The sequence below is a fragment of the Artemia sp. Qi Xiang Cuo genome, chromosome 15 (assembly GCF_049724085.1).
Source record: "Artemia sp. Qi Xiang Cuo chromosome 15, ASM4972408v1, whole genome shotgun sequence".
NCBI lineage: Eukaryota > Metazoa > Arthropoda > Branchiopoda > Anostraca > Artemiidae > Artemia > Artemia sp. Qi Xiang Cuo.
In genome coordinates this window covers 28,576,509-28,595,202 of record NC_142808.1, presented here as the reverse complement: position 1 = coordinate 28,595,202, position 18,694 = coordinate 28,576,509, and the positions used below count along the sequence as shown (strand labels likewise).

Below are 18,694 nucleotides of genomic sequence, written 5' to 3'. Positions count from 1 at the left end.
ACGACTCACTGAGCCGTTCAAAAGCCGGCCTAGTTTGTATATTTATCACACCCCCAGAAAAACAGCCCACGGAAAAACACCCCGAGGAAAATTATCCCTGGGAAAAGACATGGAAAAATATCCCCTCCCCCACCGCCCGATCTGGTAAAAATGCTATTCAATTTATACATACTCACGCACTTTCTCTTTTTCTTAATCCCCCTCCCCTTACTTTTCAAGTGAAGAAAAAGTTTGTTTTCACCTTAGAATGGAGGTGTTAGACTTGAGGCCTTGTCAAACCCCCCCTTTCACCAATGTCCTAAAAATATTGTTAGGCATTAATTTTGGAAATAACTCATTTCCATGCTTCCATACCACATAGAATTACGCAAAACCTGTAAGCATACAAGGTTAATTAACAATAATCTCTTTTTTCACGCGAAACTAACCTTCTCAGGGAAGTCATTGGTTAAGCCGCTATCCAAATTTTTGTATATTTATCAAAGTCGGATGTACTTTAAATGGGTGTTAGTAACTATCAGATAATTAAATCGTTGCAATAAATCTGTAAGTCAAGCCATAGCAAACTATATATTAAGGGAATGACAGAAAGTTGACAATTGCTTTTAGATAAGATACGGAATTTATCAAAAACAGAATTAAGGTTGTAAACAGAGGGGGAAGGAAGGATGGGGTTTACGTAACGAAAAAAGAGCGTATTTTACACTTTTTATCGAGTATAAACATCATATAGGGACGTTTGTATAGGGGGGAGGGGGTTTTACCCGAATATGGGAGAGGGGGACCACGGAAAACAATTTTATTTTGAAAATAAAAATGAAAACAGAACTTACATTGCTAATTGTGGCGGCCAAGACTTCAACTTCATCAATAATTTCATGTGTTCTATCCATTGTGTTCTGGAACTTTCTGATAATTTAATCACATTGCATGTCCGTTATATACGAAATCTCAAGGGTGAATTGTTATGTAACGGGGAAATCATATGTAAGCAGGTCTCTGATTGGCCGAGAAGGAGGATGTATCCGACTCTATGATTGGCTGAGAAGGACACATGTGATCTAACTGTTTCCTATTCCAGGACACCTTGACATTCACCCCTAGCATGCACATGTCCAAAAACAACAATAATAAATAAATCCCTCATGTCTAAAGATTAAAGAAGCCATGTTTTTTTCATAATTCCCCCCTTCGTGAATCAATAATTTCCATAGTGATTATGTAAATAAACGTCTCATGCTAATCTAACCAAACCAAACTGAAGACATGCTTGTTTCTTAGGCCCCTCCTTCGAGAATCAATAATTTCCCCTAGCGATTATGTACATCTAAGTAAGAAAATTCCTGTTTTTCATTGTCAGTGAGAAAACCATATAACAGACATGAATTGCTGTTTACATCCATAAATGTGACAAAGTTCCTGTTTTTCAAATTCTCACTGACAAAAACCATAAAACATCCATAATTTGATGTTGCCACCCGAGAAAAACATCAAATAAATCGACCTTGGAAAAAGAGATCATTGACCGATTACGCAATCTTTCTCCCTAGTGACTCTATGACTATATTGTTTCATAATTCCCCACGCTCGTGAATAAATTATTCCCCCATCGATTATGTAAATCACCCCTCATGCCATTACACGTGGCCAAACAACAACAACAGATCGATTGACCTTGACCCCCATTAGACTCGATCGATAATCCTTGAATAAATTATGTCCCGTCAGCATTAAACTAAATTGTAGATGGCAGGTTTGTTTCTTAATCCCCCCTTTGTGAATCAATAATTTCCCCCATCGATTATGTAAATCAAGTTCTCAGGTTAAGCTAACCAAACAACAATGAAGCCATGTTTGTTTCTTAATTTCCCCTTCGTCGATCAATAATTTCCCCTAGCGATTATGTAAATCCAAGTGAGAAAATTCCTGTTTTTTCATTCTCACTGAGAAAACCATATAACAGACATGAATTGCTGTTGACATCCATAAATGTGACAATGTTCCTGTTTTTCAAATTCTCACTGACAAAAACCATAAAACATCCATAATTTGATGTAGACATCCGAGAAAAACATCAAATAAATCGACCTTGGAAAAAGAGGTCATTGAGCGATTACGTAATCTTTCTCCCTAGGGACTCTCTGACCATATTGTTTCATAATTCCCCCCCCAGTAGTGAATCTATTATTCCCCCATCGTTTATGTAAATCACCCCGCATGTCCTTACTCGTGGCCCCTCACCAACCACAGATCGCGTGACCTTGTCCCCCCTTAGACTCGATCGATAATCCTTGAATAAATTATGTCCCGTCAGCATTAAACTAAATTGTAGATGGCAGCACGGTATTCGTACCGGGGCTTTAGGGTCACTTCTACTCCTTAAGAAGGGCACTAGAACTTTGAATCCGCGATGCAATGAGCCTTCTTTCAAGTGCCTCCAACGATACGTTTCATAAAATGGGGCTGAGGAAAATACATAAAAAATAACATGAGAGAGACAAATAATGATGAGTCTCCCACATGCTATTTGTTTCGGCACTATTTTGTTTATTGAGCTTTCTCAACTAGTTTTATTGGTTTTATTGACTAGTTGTAAATAAAACTAGTTTCGTTGAGCTTTGGTCTGTCGTGGGATCATCATTAATATTTCTTGCAAGTGTACCATTTGCTCATAAATTCTTACTCTGATCTTAAGAATAATAATCATCATAAAAATAAGAAGAATAAAGATAACGGTCTTCTTAAACAAAGGTATGGGAAAAGTAGAGAAAAACAAAGATAACTTTATATGATGATCTAAAAAAATGGCAATCCAGTGTTTGGGCAAGTGATTTTTAGCTTTCACAGAGATGCAAAGAAGTCGATTTTTCAATAAAAAATGATAGATTTACCCATTCTTCTACCCAGTTTTAAAACTCATTTAGATTAATTACTGATAATGCTGCAACAGCAGCAGCAACTGGGTGGTGTGAAATTGAATAAAGGATTGTTGGCCAAATTTGTGAGAAAGAACATTTATTTCTACCCATATTTTACCATATCTGGTTATATTTGTAATTAAGTGTCATTTTAAGTGGCTTTCCCTGGTGTGTCACTTTACTTACCTGCATTTTAAAGTTAAAATTTTTTTATTTTCTATTCCCAAGGGACTTAACCTTTGTCTGCTAATTTAATAATAAAAAACAGCTGTTTGTTTATTTGTAAATAAAGCCAAGCTCAAAAGAGGTTTAAGGCAAGGTGGAGTTTTATCTCCGACCCTTTTATTTCAGGAGTTCTGGCAAAGATATCGGCTACCTATCTCTCCGGTTTTTTGACGTTTTATACATGGCTTACGCTGATGATCTGCTTCTTATAATCCGTACTAAAACTGGTTTATCTAATATCGTGTCTTCTGTCGCCTCTTTTTTCTCAGGCATAGGCCTTTGTGTCAATGTAGATAAATGTAAATTTCGTTCTTTGAATAACATTTCTAGTACTTCCCTTCGCTGTAGTGGCTTTACTATCCCTTTCGTAGATTCCCTTCAATGGCTCGGTATTTCTATTACTAATAGTCTTCCGAGCTTGCGCCAGCGCACAGTCTCAGATATTAATATGGAAATTAAATTGGGATATGCTAAGATTGCTGCCAATAGAGTAAATATAATAAACTCGCGTTGGCCAAGCTCTACTCAACTTTTTGTGACCATTCAATTCTTTTTCTTCTGGAATTTTTCTCCTTCTTAAGAAAAATGAGTTAAAAAGAATCCGGATTAATTATTTTAGATTTTGTAAATTTTTGTTGTTTCTTCCACCTTGGACTAAAAACCGGGTAATAATTAATAAATTGCTTGTTCCTAATATTACTGAAAAACTGGAAGCATTGCACAGAAAACTTTCAGATACTGCTTGTATCCGTTTTTCTCCGCACCATCACCTTATTAGGTTTTTTCAGTCGTAAGTTATTTTTTCTTTTATTTGTTTAGTGGTTTTTCTCTGTTTGGTCATTCTATATTTTTTAGTATTGTAAAGAGTGAGTAAAAATCAAATAATGATAATAATATTGACAGCTTGTGTCCATATTTCTGCATATTACTGCTTATTACATTCTGCAAGTTGTGAGTTTTTTCTCTCTTCCTCTTTTCCCCTCCTTTCATGTTATTTCTTTTTAGTTTTGGTTTCTTTTAATTTATTATGTGTTACACTGTAACTGGTAATCTTTGATTTATATATTGATTTGTGTTGCATTTTATGTGTTTTTCCTCGTGATATTCCACGTATTGTACCTCTGTACAGTGTGGGTTAGAAATAAATAATAATAATAATTCAGTGTCCTTCTTCTTCTTCCGAATTTGCAGCCAGCACTAGAGCGTAGTTGCCAAACGCTAAATATTAAAAACGCCACAGACTAAGTTTGCTCGTCCGTTTTTGCGTATTTTTGGTGATAGTTTGTGCAGATGGGAACAATATCAAACAAACAAGAGGCCGAGTTGGTACCAGCGGGATTTTAATCCTTAAACTGCAGGGAATAGGTGATTTGAGTATTGCACTTCCCACATTCTGTCTACCTAAAGAATTGTCAAGGCAATAAATTTAGCGTTCTGAGCATCGACGAGATACAATACTTTCATTTGAGCGCCAGGAGAGGAAAAGCTAGCAGAAGAGGGGAAAGTACCTGTGGCAAACGCTATAGTGGTACCTGCCGAGAGCAAGCTCTTAAATTGCAGGAGACAAGCAAACAGGGCTTTACTTTTCCTTAGTTATCTCCCGTAAACATAACTACGTCATACTTCAAACCAGAATGAACTGTAACATTTGCAAACATACTACAAAGCCAAATGACGCTCTTTACTGCAAGATTTGCAACAAGCAGTCACACCTGAAATGCCTCAAGATAACAGCAAATGATGCCAAAATAATTGCAGCGAACTGGAAGTGTGGGAGCTGCTCTTCCTCCTCTCCACTACCACTACCACAATCAAGATCGAAAGGTGGCTCGAAGAAGACCATCACGAGCAGCTCACAGGAGACGAAACAGTCTCCCTGTCCGCAAACTCCGGATCCTGAAAAATTCCAGTCTTCAGAGACTCCTGGATCATCCAAATCACAAGAAGGCTCTACCGGTAGCTTATGCAGCTACTGCCACCTGGCAGCTGAAGACTGAACTGCACTCAAGTGCTTCTTCTGCAGCAAGTATGAACATGTTTCTTGCCGAGGGATGCATCTAGATTTATTCCTAGCGCTGAAAGCCCATGATAAGAGCTCACTATTACTCAAATACGAATGTGTATGCTGTAGTAAGCGAAACGTAGCCAGACTTCAATTGGCAGTCCTTGAAATGACACAAACTAACCGAAGCATGGCACCTTTACGGCAGCAACAGCAGCAGCCAGAAATGCAATCAATTACCGACATTAACACCGTCCCATCTCAGTCACCAGCAACTAACAGAATTCAAAACTCAAGCGCCGTCACAGCTAGCGTTCTACTGCAAGCCGAAAAAGAGGGGAAACTACGAGATGAGAAAAGTATGAACATTGTAATATCTGGCATTCTAGAATCCGACAAAGAGTCTGATGCCGAGAAAGTTGTGCGGTCTCTGGCAATGACCTTGGTGCTCAACTACAACTGACAGACATCCTAGAATCAGCAAGACTGGGTCGCCCTCTCTCAGACTCGGATAACGTGCGAGGCCAAAGGCGCCTACTCGTGAAACTGTGCAAGGACTGCGAAGAAACCCGAAGAAAGCGATCGAAAATCTTGAAGGGTGCACCGAATCTGCGATGATCCACTGACAACCATGTCCGACAATACATCTATGTGAATCCAGATCTCACGCGAATGCAAAGAACTGAACAAGCTGCTAGACGCCATGCAAAGAGATCACAGTCAACCGACCGGATGCCGGCTCTTTATCTGCTGGTCAACGCTATCCCAGCCCACGTCGTCAGTGACATGGCGTAGGGCATACGTTCCAGAAAAAGGTCTTGACTGGAATTAAATGTCTTTATTTTAATTCCGATTCTCTGCTAAACAAGATGAATGAAGTGAGACAGATTGCAAGCACTGAAAATCTCCATATAGTCGGAATAGCTGAGGTGAAACCGAAAAATAGCAGATTCCTGCCTACACTCCCAGAACTACAGATTCCAAATTACAAGGTCCTAGAGAGAAACATTGAACAGCGAACTGGAAGGGGAATCCTCTGCTGTTACAGACAGGACATCCAAGCTACCCCAGTAAGTCCCAGAGGAAACGAATTATCCCAAGAAAGTATCTGGTTAAAAATAACAGCAGCTGATGGAGTAAATATGAAACTCGGAATCTACTACAGAAGTCTCAATAGCAGTCTTGAAAATGACTCGCACGTGGTTGCAGAAATTACGGAGATCTGGAGTCAAAATTTATCAAATGTAGTCATCGTGGGCGATTTCAACCTACCGAAAATCAACTGGTGTAGACAGCACATGCAATCGCACAACCCAACATCACCCGAGGCGAAATTCTTAGAAGTGGGGAATAACTCTCATCTGAACCAATTGATCTTAGAGCCCACCCGAACCAGAGGTACGGATAGACCAAGTATATTGGATCTGCTGCTGACAGACGATTCAGAACTGATAGAGGACATCCGCCTAATAGCACCGGTGGGAAAGTCTGATCACGGTATCGTAGGTTTCCAGATTTTGGCTAATGGCAGCAAAGACAAAAAAAAACATCAAGAAAAAATTACAACAGAGCAGACTTCACTGCGCGGCGCAATGACCTCAGCACAGTGGATTGGGAAAAAGAGTTCAGTTCGACTGAAAGCTGTAAGGAAATGTACTCCAAATTCCTCTCCGTCATGTATCAGGCTGAGGAGAAAAACGTATCAGTTGCCAAACAATACAAAAGACCAACCCTACCACGCGCTGTTTTGGACCTCATCAAGAAAAATCAAGCCTGTTGGAAAAATTACGCAGCTGACAAGTCGAGCCCTCTCAAAGCAAGAGCCTACCGAAAGCTACAAAATAAAGTGAGGCGACAAACCAGGCAAGCAGCTAGTATGCGAGAGCAAAACCTTGCAGAATCTGTCAAGACCAACCCCAGAATGTTTTGGAAACACATAAATTCTAAACACATTGCGAAGCCAGATATCCCAAGCTTAAAAAACCCAACGACTGGACTACTGATTGAAAGATCTGAAGAAAAAGCAGATTTACTAAACACGTATTTCACTACCGTCTTCACCCAGGAACCTATTCAGTCATCACTACCAACCAAACCCAGGGTCGAGATACACCCACAGGTGGTCCTGAAGAAACTCAAAGAGCTAAGGATAAGCAAATCGCCAGGTCCAGACGGACTTCATCCCAGAGTATTAAAAGAAACCGCAGATCTAACTGCGGAACCCCTATCGATGACTTTTTAAAAATTCTTACAGTCGAATGAACTCCCTAGTATCTGGAAAAAGGCAACGGTGATACCATTGCACAAAAAGGTAAACCACCAAGATCCTTTAAATTACCGGCCAATCAGTCTAACCTGCATAACCTGAAAAATACTGGAATCTATCATATCTGACCACATCCTTGAGCACATGAGCAAAAGAAAGATAATCACTAGCAAGCAATTTGGGTTCTTGAAGAGAATGTATGCAGAGTCACAGCTTCTTCTGGCAGTGGAAAACTGGAAAATGCACGCATATAAGGGTGATCAAGTCGATGACATTTACATAGACCTTAAAAAGGCCTTTGACAAAGTACCTCATCGTCGCCTCTTATACAAACTCCGCAACCTTGGTCTGGGAGCCACAGTTGATTGGATCGAACAGTTTCTTATTGGAAGGTCTCAAACAATATCAGTAGACGGAGTTTCGAGGACACTTGAAGTAGAGGTAATCAGCTGTGTTCCCCAGGGCTCGGTCCTTGGCCCTCTCTTATTTGACCTGTATCTCAATGATCCAGTAGAAGGCAGCAACTCAGAGATTCTACTGTACGCAGACGACACAAAGCTGTATAAAGTAATCAAAACAGCTGCCGTTGCACAATCTCTGCAAGAGGACCTTGACAAGCTCAATAGTTGGATGTCCAACTGGCTGATGGAAATCGATATCGACAAAAGCCACAAACTAACGATAGGGAAACCTACTATCCACTATGAATATAGACTAGGAGACTTACTGATCACATCATGCCAGGAGGAGCGCGACTTGGGAGTTGTCATTGACAGCAACCTCGACTTCCAGGCCCACTACAACAGCATTATTGGGAAAGCAAATCGTGTTGCAGGAGTTTTAAGGCACGACTTCACTTTTGGACATGATAAGATCCTTTTACCTTCTCTACAAAGCTTTAGTACGGCCAATCCTTGAATATGGGCATTGCATTACACGTCCCTTTTACAACAAAGACATCGAAGGTCTCGAAAAAGCTCAAAGACGAATAACAAAGTTCTTTCCGACTCTGAGAAACTTACTTTACGAAGATAGGCTCTGCAAGCTCAAACTTCCTTCACTAGCTTATCGAATGCACTGAGGAGACCTCATTGAGGTATACAAACTTTGCTACGACGCCTACGAAAACATCCAGGCTACTGATGTTCTCAGCTTCAGCCACACGAACCTTCGTGGTCACAACCTCAAGCTTCAAGATGACAGGCACCAAAAGGACATTGGCCGTTGGGCGTTCAAGAACCGAGTAAGGCAACACTGGAACAAGCTCCCCTTTGAAGTCATCAATGCCAACTCATTAAACTCGTTCAAGCAGGAACTGGACAAATACTACGGTGAAAGTGCCTATAGGTTTTTTTCAATTTAAAAGATTTTTGTAGAGGCCCTGTGGCCTATTTATTTTGTACTATATTATTATTATTATAATTATTAATTTCCAATTTGGCAAAGGATGTGTTTTGTTATGTATGAAAATAAGCATAAAGGAATGACATACCATGGGAAAAAGAGGATGGTTGGCCTTGAAGCTCATACCAGAATCGATCTCCTTTCCTAACATTGCTGAATTGTGTGGCTATAATGCAAGCGAAAGTTGGTCCTAGGATACTTCCAGGTAATGCACGCTCTACAACACCACCAGACCACAAATCAATGTCCTCGGGATGCCTAATAAATTTGCATAAGTTGAGTAAAGTACAAAATACCAACCTATAGTTTTTATGAAATTAAACATATGAAGGATAAGATCGAAATTAGTTTTTTTCTTCCGGCTCAGTGGACAAGAAAAAACCAAGGCTACAGATACGGGTACCACTTTTATAATTAAATGAAGTAATGACAGGCAGATTACTTTTTTCAGATCCTCTTGAAAAATCTACTAGAAAGCCTTCTTTTTCATACTTTGAAATCCTTAGCACCACAAAATAAAATATTATCTTGCCATTTCATTTTCATTATAGAGTTTTTATGGTGGCTTTCAAAAACCATAAACATATAGGGTTCAGTATCAAATTGAACCAAGACATTTATTCTCAATTCCGAAGTTCTATTTCTTTTTTTTCTTTCTTTTTTTCACACAAACACAGTTTTATATTATATAAAATACATTAAAGTAATTACTTTTTAAATACATTTTAAATACATTATTTTTAAAAAAAAAATTTTCACACAGACACAGGCTTATATTACATTTTTTCTTTTTCTTATTTATTTTCTTTTTCTTATATATTTTTTTTCCACACAGACACAGTTTTATATTACATTAGCCTAAATACATTAAATTGATTACTTTTTAAATACACTAAAATGATACATTAAAGTGATTACATTAAAGTGACAAGTACATTAAAGTGATTACTGCAGTTTCGAGAATAATTTTGCCGCGGTTAAGATGGGAAGTGAGTTTAGCAGTTGGTTTGGGGTGGCATCAGGATTTAAGCAGGGTTTGGCCCAATCCATGTTATATGAAATAATCTGATGGACTTTGTTGTAAGGAACAGAGCAAAAGCTATGGAATAAAGAGCTATCAAATCGGAGTGTAAACTGTCCTAGACTTAAATTTTGCACATTTATTTGAGCATCCTAGGGTGTGCAAAATTCCTAGGGTGTGCAAAAATAAGTTTGAAACTAATGCTAATAAAATAAGTTGCTTTGCCTAGGAATAAATGAGGGCGATGAAATGATTTTAGGCAACGATGGACAAGTGGATAGCTCTGCTTACCTGGATAGTTCTATTGTAAAGAGAGTGGATGCAGTAAAGACATAACAAGCATAATAACCAAGGTGCAGAGTATTTGTTTTTAGTTGAACAAAAATGTCTTGAATAATGGGAGATAAGACAGAAAACAAAGATTGGATTATTGGAAGATAATGAGCATGGTCAGGTTGGCTCTGAAACGTGGGCGCTTCAAAAAGCTGAAGAAGATTTTTTAAATGTTTTCCAGAGAGTATTTTAAGGATAAAATTATGCATTCGTTTGACTGACTGCAAATCAAATAAAAAAACACAGAAGAAAATATGGTTTGATCCAATTTTCTAGGGCCATAATGAAGGTAATGATAAAATGGCAACGCCTCATTCTTTGGATGAAGAATAATATATTGCTAAAGACTGTGCTTTTTAACCATCCATCTGGATCCAAACAGAAAGCAGTTCTTTCCTGAACGGTGTCGGAAGAGGTCATAAAGAAGACTTTAAAGAAAATTGGAGTTTTATGGCAGAGGTAAAGAGAAACTTCGAATAGATTGAGGTAAAGGAGGGAAGTGCACAGCACTTAGGCGGCTTAGTAACGCAGTAAGTTTTTAATAGCATTAGTAGTAGCAGTCATGAAGGTGAATAGGTAAAGCTTTGAATAGATTGCAGCGGAGAAGGAGCGCGCACAGCTATAAGAAGGCTTAGTGCTGCAGTGAGCTTTCAATAGTAATAGTAGTAGTCATGACGTAGAGAAACAACTAATATCTTCAGCTGATTGCAAAGATAAATATTGTGAAAGGTGGGAACTGATCTATTTTAGTTATTTCAGCATGGACAGCCTTCATAGCTATATGTTGGATTATGTCTCAAATTCTTGACTTGGATCAGTTTATAAGAGAACAATGGTTGAATGGAAGTCTAATTTTTAAGAATAAGTTTTTGCCAAATTTTACCATTTGTGGCAAAATTTGGGCATAAATGCTTGTAAATTTGTATAACAAAACTCAAACTTACTGGTTTTTTTTTTTTTTAATTTTGTTCCAACAGACATGGATTTGTCTATACTTCTTGTGGTTCCAAAAAAATAAAGCGATTCAAACTTTATTTAATTTTGATTTTGAGGAACACACTTTATTTTTTAGCTGTTGTTTTATTACAAAGATAAAACTGATCAGAAGAAATACTAGCAAATGCAAGTTGTTACAGGGTAATATTAACCAATTAAAGTAATGACTTTTAAATACCTGTACACATTTTTATATTTAAATACTGTAGCATTGGTCATTGATCCAAGCAAGTCATCCCAGTCGTTGATTTCAGGTATTCCACAATATCTCCTAAAACAAAAATTACAAGTGTAAAAAGCCATAATTCGTAAATGAAGCAGTCGTTTAAATGGAACAATTAAAAACTTCTTTTTTCATTTCTGCATTCATTTATTTATAATACTGAAAATTACAATAAACATATTAAAAATATATAAAGTAATAAATTAATTAAATCAGTATGTACAAATAACAAATAAAAATATAAAATATAAAAACTGTCGATCTATTCAATTGTTGGTTGGTCTACAACCACAGATTCAGTATGGAACACTTATGAGGGGCTAAGGATACTGTCAGCTACTGGATTAAGACAGTTTTATGCAACTTTGCTTCATTTTAGGCTACAGCAAAATACAAATCTTTCATGCTTTGATACTTTAACAAATTTGATATCTTTGGTCCACAATTTAGAAAATTGATTTTCCATGGAGATTCATACTACACTGGTTGTTTCAACCCAGTTGACGTTTTCTGTGCTTCATAGGGAATTAGGAGATGGAAACACCTTAGTCAGAACATACAAATGTTTGTGATGTTTCTTCATTAAAGAGTGTAATTAAAGAAATACTTTTTAACAAGTATGTATTTTAGTTTTTTCGGAGGGGGAGGATAAATAATACAATGACTTAATAATTATGGCCTCTCTGGGTATGAATAGAATTGTTCATTTGATAAAATTGCTCTGCTATAAGGTTTTATGATGCTGATTAGGAATTGTGTTGTGAATCGGCTGTTAGTTTTTGTTTCAGCATATATTTTATCACCCCTCAGACAAGTTTTTTACTTCTTAGAGAGGCCTTTAAACTGTAGTTGTTACTTTGTAATAATAAACTTCGCTCTCTTAAAATAATAAAAAATGGATAAGTAAAACTAGGGAGGGTTGATGAAAACTTCAACAGGTTTGCAGAGAAAAGATTTATTCTCTGTTTAAGGGTATACTTTCTATTCCAATTGCAACTTAAAAGTCTATTTTTGTAAATAATTTCCTATGAGAGGTAAATAAGCTAACAGTACAAAAATTGCAGGACATGATTGTAAAAGAAAAAGTTAAGAAAAAGTTGCAAATTATACGCAAATTATGCAAATTTTGGGAGTAATGGAGAAATTTCAACAGGTTTGCAGACTATTTTTTATTCTCTGTTGAAAGGCATACTGTCTGTTCTATTTGCAATTTGAAAACCATTTTTGCATCAAATTTGCTATGGGATCTAAAATATGCTAACTGTACAAAATTCTTGAAGGCTATTTAAAAAACTGAGAAAAGGTTGCAAAATTATGTGCAAAGTATGCAAATCTATGTAAATTATTTCTTGACCTTAAATAGTACCGCAGTGAGCACAAGGGATTTTCCCCCTACTATACTTCCCTTATATCAGGTCTGACAGAGAAAGGATGGCCAGTATACAAAAAGAAAACCTGATGAGTTGATGAGTACCTATTCTGTAAGAATGAATTAATGCAGTTACAAAAAGGGATCCAAATATTTGAGAAAGGGTAGTAACAGTGAGTAAATTCAAAAGGAATTATTGTGGGACAATGTAACATAATATTGTACTGATTTTTTTTTTTTTTTTTTTTTTGACATGGGAAATCTTGCAGTTCAAACATTATGTAACTGAACATTTTTGTGTTCATTCTTTTTCAAATTTCAAAAGATCAGAGAAAATACTAAAGTTGAGCAGATAGAGGTGCAATTTGTTAGATAAATATTTTGTAATTTGAAAAGGATCATTAAACGAAAAGCAAAAAACAACTTGCCTATATTGCATGTAACCTGGAATGCCAAATTCTCTTGCTCTAAGGAGGTTAAATGATGCCAAATCAACTCCAAAAGGTGAGCCAGCTTTTTTGAATAGCAAATTTGTGACCTTGAAATAAAAAAAATTCAATCTAAATAGGCCCTCAGCTTTGGACCTATAAGGCCCTCAGCTTTGGACCAGTTGGACCTACAAATTCACTATCATTTTAACAATTGCAACTATTGAAATAAAAAAATATTAATCTTTCAAAGCAATGCCCTTCATGATGTTATCTGCTCTTTTCTAAATGAGGGTAAATATGAAACCACATTTAATCAAGCTGATGTCTACAAAATTCCATGCAGCTGTGGGGGTCTTATTGATGGGATACCATGAAATCCCTGAATAGGGAGTTGTATGAACATAGGCCTACTGCCTTAATTGGTACCTTCTCAAAAAAAAGAGAATGAAATGATAATAATATTTTTCTACCACATCACATGTCATTTTTTAGTACCCTTCACAAGTCAACCTTTATGACCAGGCAAGATTTCTGACTTATTCAACTATTGAATTATGATATAGCACAAAAAAGTTCACTTCTGATGCAAATGAATGTTAAATTTTAATTCAGGACGCAATTCTTGACTATAGAGGTAAGTTTGAACTTTACCCCCCTCCCCTAATATGCAAATATATACCCTAAATTGGTATATATGGGGGTGGGGATAGGATAAAGTCAGTGTTTCCACTTGCCCAGATTTTGAAGGGCAAATCAGATTTTCGACCCCTTGCCAGGAAAAAAAAATATTTCCAGGAATCAGGAAATTTACCGGATTTTTTGGTCTCTCATGAATTTTTTTTTTTCATTTTTCACCCATCAGCCGCGGCCCTTCTTTCAATTTCGCAATTCGGGCCGGATCTCCTCAGATCTTGTTTTATTCTGGGGTCTGGCGAAAATTCTAGTAGGAAAACCGATCAAAGTAGCCCAAAGCGAAGTTTAACTTTCAAGCAGGCGGCGTGGTTGTGAGCTCATTAATATTTTGCTGGGAATTTTAATTGTTTTGTTTGTCAGTCTGGTTGACACTGTTTTTACAAGTAAGCAAAGCAAACTAACTTAGAAACTGAAGCAATTTTGGGTCTTTTTTGTGCTGTTGACCATTTTTTCATCAGCTGAAGAGCTTTCTCCTGATTCTGTGAAGGATGAGTGGTCAATGGTGGTTGGGAATGCCCAAGGCTGAGCATTTGTTAGCTACCACTAGCTAAGGGATGCTGCACAACCAACTTGTTTCATTCGTCTGTTCCGTGTGGAGGAATAGTCCCCTTCCTGTATGACAAGGTTGAAATATTTGCCAACGTCGATCTTCATCAGAGTACACCTCTTTAGGAAAACTCCTAGAATCAGTTTGGCCTAGATGACATGATTTTGTCTAGGTAAAATGAGACGGTTTTTATTGATTGATGGTTCTAGGAAAACTTTCTGAGAACTGCACATATGAACTCCAGCTAGCTCCCCTGTATTAGAAGACAATTAATGTCTCATTTTTGCTGTCATTGTGTCTCTATAAACACATGGAGGTGATTATCTGGCAATGGCTCTGAGATAGTGTAGAAATAGTGTAGTAATTTACTACAGCAGTAAAAAGATCCTCAGAGGATGCTTGCGATTACAGTCGACAGAAGCTTATGCTTATGAGGAAACAGTTTATCACTAATTTGCAAATGTTGGGTAAACTCTTGACCCTGACTAGACAATCTGCAGCAATCATTTATAGGATTAACAGTGGTGTAGTGTTCATTTCTATGGCCAGATCCAAAGAGTCCCAGTAGAAATATAAGTATCTGGATTGGCATTTAGAAGTAGATCTAAATAAGAAGTGGAAAAAATAATATACATTTAGAAGTAAAATTAATGAGCAGAAAGTAAGTAGATGCCTCCAAAAATAAGTAGAAAGTAAGTGGATAAGTAGATTTAATATTTGGAAGTAGAATAGTCCAAAAATAAGTATTCTACAACCAAAACAAGTACAAGTGCAAACACTGTACTAAGCCTTCTTTGTTCTATCTGTGTGAGTCCACTTTTTAATAAATAACGTTTTTGTTTTAGTTCTTTTGATGGAAAATTTGTTGTCTGATTCTGATGTTGAAAATACTTTGTCGGATGATCATGAATAGAATTCCGGTTATTTAAGCAATGAAGAGAAAAGAGCAAGAGCAAAAGCTAGAAAAACTGGACCTAGATCTGAAAAAGTTGAAAAGAGACTCCAAAAGAAACAAAAATTTAGACCTGCTTGGCTGCATGTCCCTGAATTTACGTCTTGGCTGAAAAAAGATCCTTCTTCAGATGAAAAAGCCTATTGCTTGTATTGCAAGAAATCTCTAGCATGTGGCAAGTCAAAGCTGAGAAAACACATGGGGTCCGATTACCACAAAGAGCATGTCAGAAGCCAAGATGCTGCAAAGCATGGCACCATACCACTCAATCACATGCTTTATGTAAACAAGCACGAATTGGAGACTGCAGAGGCCAAAATAGCCACATTTATTGTAGAAAATGACTTGCCTTTCAGTGTTGTGGATAGATATTTACTGATGATCAAAGGCCATCCTCCCAAGTCTGCCCTTGAAAAGATGTCACAAGGGAAACAAAAAGTCACCAATGTGATATGCCTAGGACTAGGTCCTTATTGTAATGAGTAGCTTATAAATATTTAGAAGAAAAACCCCTTTTCACTAATGATTAGATGAAACCATAGATGTTGATATACAGAAAAAGCTTGCCATGGCAGTTGTGTGGTGTGGGGAAAGTCTTGACATGCAGGGTCACATCTTAGATCTCATAGTGTTCTGATAAAAGATCTGAGATGCTTTTTGGTTTAATGGTGGACTCTCTGACCAAAAGACAAATACCACTAGAGAACTGGATAGGTTTTTTTGCTGATACCTGAAATGCTAAGTTTGGCTCTGACGACACTGTTGTTAGCAGGATTACAGCTGGCTTAGTAGAGTGCTATTTATGGGTCACCTGTGTAAAGTGTAGTGTAGCCACATGATTCATCTTGTAGCCTCTTATGCTTGCAAGCAGCTAGAGGATATTTGCAGAACCATTTACACTCATTTTAGTGTCAGTCCCAAACACCAGTCTGACCTGAAGCAGTTTCAAACTTTCACACAGACAGACATGCAGAGCATCTTTGCACCTGGCCAAACCAGATGCCTGTCCCTAAAGATGTGTGTAGATAGGATCTTGGAACAGTGGAATGCTCTAGCATTGTTTTTTAGCTAGTTTCTCTAGAAGACCCAATGCATGCTAATGACTGTGCCCTTCAAGCTTTGAAAAACCCCTTACTTTGGATCCAAATGGAATTTTAAAGTTACTTTTTCAGAGTGAAAAACCCCTTTTCCAGAAGATCAAATTGGAGGTTGAGACTCTTCTCAAAACACTAGTGATGAACTTTATGAAACCCAGTTATGTCTGCAGGGTGGGAACAGTTGCCCTTGAATTGGATACCTAAAACATACCTTGGTGTTGCAACTCATGAGTCTTGAGACTTTGCAATCAAACAATCTTACACAAGCTTCACAGTTGTCAGCACTAGCAATATACAAAGCAGCTAGTAAGTTCTATGTTGAAGTCAAACTTCAGATAAAAAGGCGATTTGTTTTATAATCAGAACTGTTTTTGCTAGCCAAACTTGTAGATCTGGAAAAGGCCATGGACTTGTCAGCCCCTCAGCTCTTGATGTGCTTGCTAAAAAAATACAAGATTCCCTGTTGGAATGCCAAGCAAATTGTTGAGGAATGGATGGTGATGCAGGTAACCATGACCAACAAAGATGACATTAGTGACTTTTGGACAAGTGTGGCAGTGGTTAGAATGCCAGTTGGGGCACCTCGGTTTGAGAATGTTGTATCAATGGTTATGTATTTACTCAGTTAGCCCTTTTTATTGCTGTTGTTGGGAGATTTTTCAGGGTCTTGAATAACATGAAAACAGAAAAGCACAACAAGCTGAAAACTGCTATGCTAAGAGCTATTTTACAGTAAAAAATCAGCATGAGACATGCTGAAAAGAATTTGAGTTAGTTGTGCTTGGATCGACAGCTTCTTGATAAAATGAAAAATGTGAAATCAACTGCTACAGTTGGCAAATGTGATTGAATAAATTAGTCTCAGACTGCAGTCAACAGGTAAAGTAAACTCAGATGGAAAACTCAGCTCAGAATTGGCTCCAGAAAATATAAGTCATGGAGAGGAAACTTTGCCATCCTATCCTCCATTGTTGCACAGCAAAAAATCTTGGGAGATGTGACATTTGGCAATTAGTGTGAAATTTCATCTTGGTAAATTTACTTTATCTATGGTCTTGAAGTGCTGATGTGTCTGAGCTGGTTTCCTCAAAGCCTCTTGTTTTTTTTTTTCTACTGGTCCTCTCATATTTGATATGTTTTATTTATCTGACAATTATTTGGTCTTTTTTGTATGAAGTTCTGAGAAGTAAAAGATCTAAACTTACCTCACAGTAAAGTTTAAACTTACCTCTCATTTGCATCAGAAATAAACTTGGTAAAACTTTAGAATTGTGGCTCCTGATAAGGAGACATATTAAGAAAACAATTCTTACTTTAAAATATGTATAATGATCCTAGTTAACATATTATCCAAGAGGAGAACCTTTATCATCAAGTTTTTCCTTTGAAAATCCTTCTTTTTCCAGCTTAAAAGAAAAAGTTTCCTAAAACCACCATGCTGAGATTCAATGCTTAAGCATTTGAAATTGCCGCTATAAATTGCTGTCAAATAAGTTGTTCTATAGATAGCGTTCATGTCGGTCTTTTTAATCCTTTTTTTTAATGAGCAGTGGCACAAATACAAAATATTAATAGCAGTGGCGAAAATCAAAATATGAACGCTAAAGACCGGCATGAACGCTATCTATAAAACAACTTATTTGGCAGCTCAAAGCGGCAATTTATAGCGGCAATTTTAAAAGACTTGGGCATTGAATCTCAGCATGGTGGTTTTTGGAAACTTTTTCTTTTAAGCTGGAAAAAGAAGGATTTTTAGAGGAAAGACTTGATGATAAAGGTTCTCCCCTTGGATAATATGTTAACTAGGACATTATACATATTTTGGTAAATTTCTACCAAATCATATTATTGACTTACGCTTAAAGTGAATATACCACTCAATGCCTTTTTTTTATGCTGATTACGAATATAGTGATCATTTCTATCGGAAATGAATTTCAGCCCCCCCCCCTATATATGCCAATTCAGGGTATATATTTTGGTAAAGTTCTACCAAATCATATTATTGAGTTAGGACTAAAGTGAATACACCATTTGATGCCTTTTTTTATGCTGATTATAAATATAATAATCATTTCTATCAGAAATGAATTTCAGCCCCCCCCCCCCCTATATATACCAATTCAGGGTATATATTTTGGTAATTTTCTACCAAATCATATTATTGAGTTAGGAATAAAGTGAATACACCATTTGATGCCTTTTTTATGCTGATTT

The 18,694-nt window shown here is 37.1% G+C and overlaps 1 protein-coding gene across 1 annotated transcript in view; it reads right to left on the bottom strand.

The window, feature by feature from the left end:
* Positions 1-18,694, bottom strand: part of LOC148943518 (chorion peroxidase-like) — a 353,933-nt gene that overhangs the window by 213,853 nt on the left and 121,386 nt on the right. Inside the window, exons 13-15 of the mRNA XM_089101768.1 lie at positions 13,186-13,295; positions 11,344-11,436; positions 8,904-9,073 (exon numbers count right to left, since the gene is read on the bottom strand). Of these exons, the coding sequence (XP_088957894.1) occupies positions 8,904-9,073; positions 11,344-11,436; positions 13,186-13,295 (373 nt within the window). The remainder of the gene's footprint in view (positions 1-8,903; positions 9,074-11,343; positions 11,437-13,185; positions 13,296-18,694) is intronic.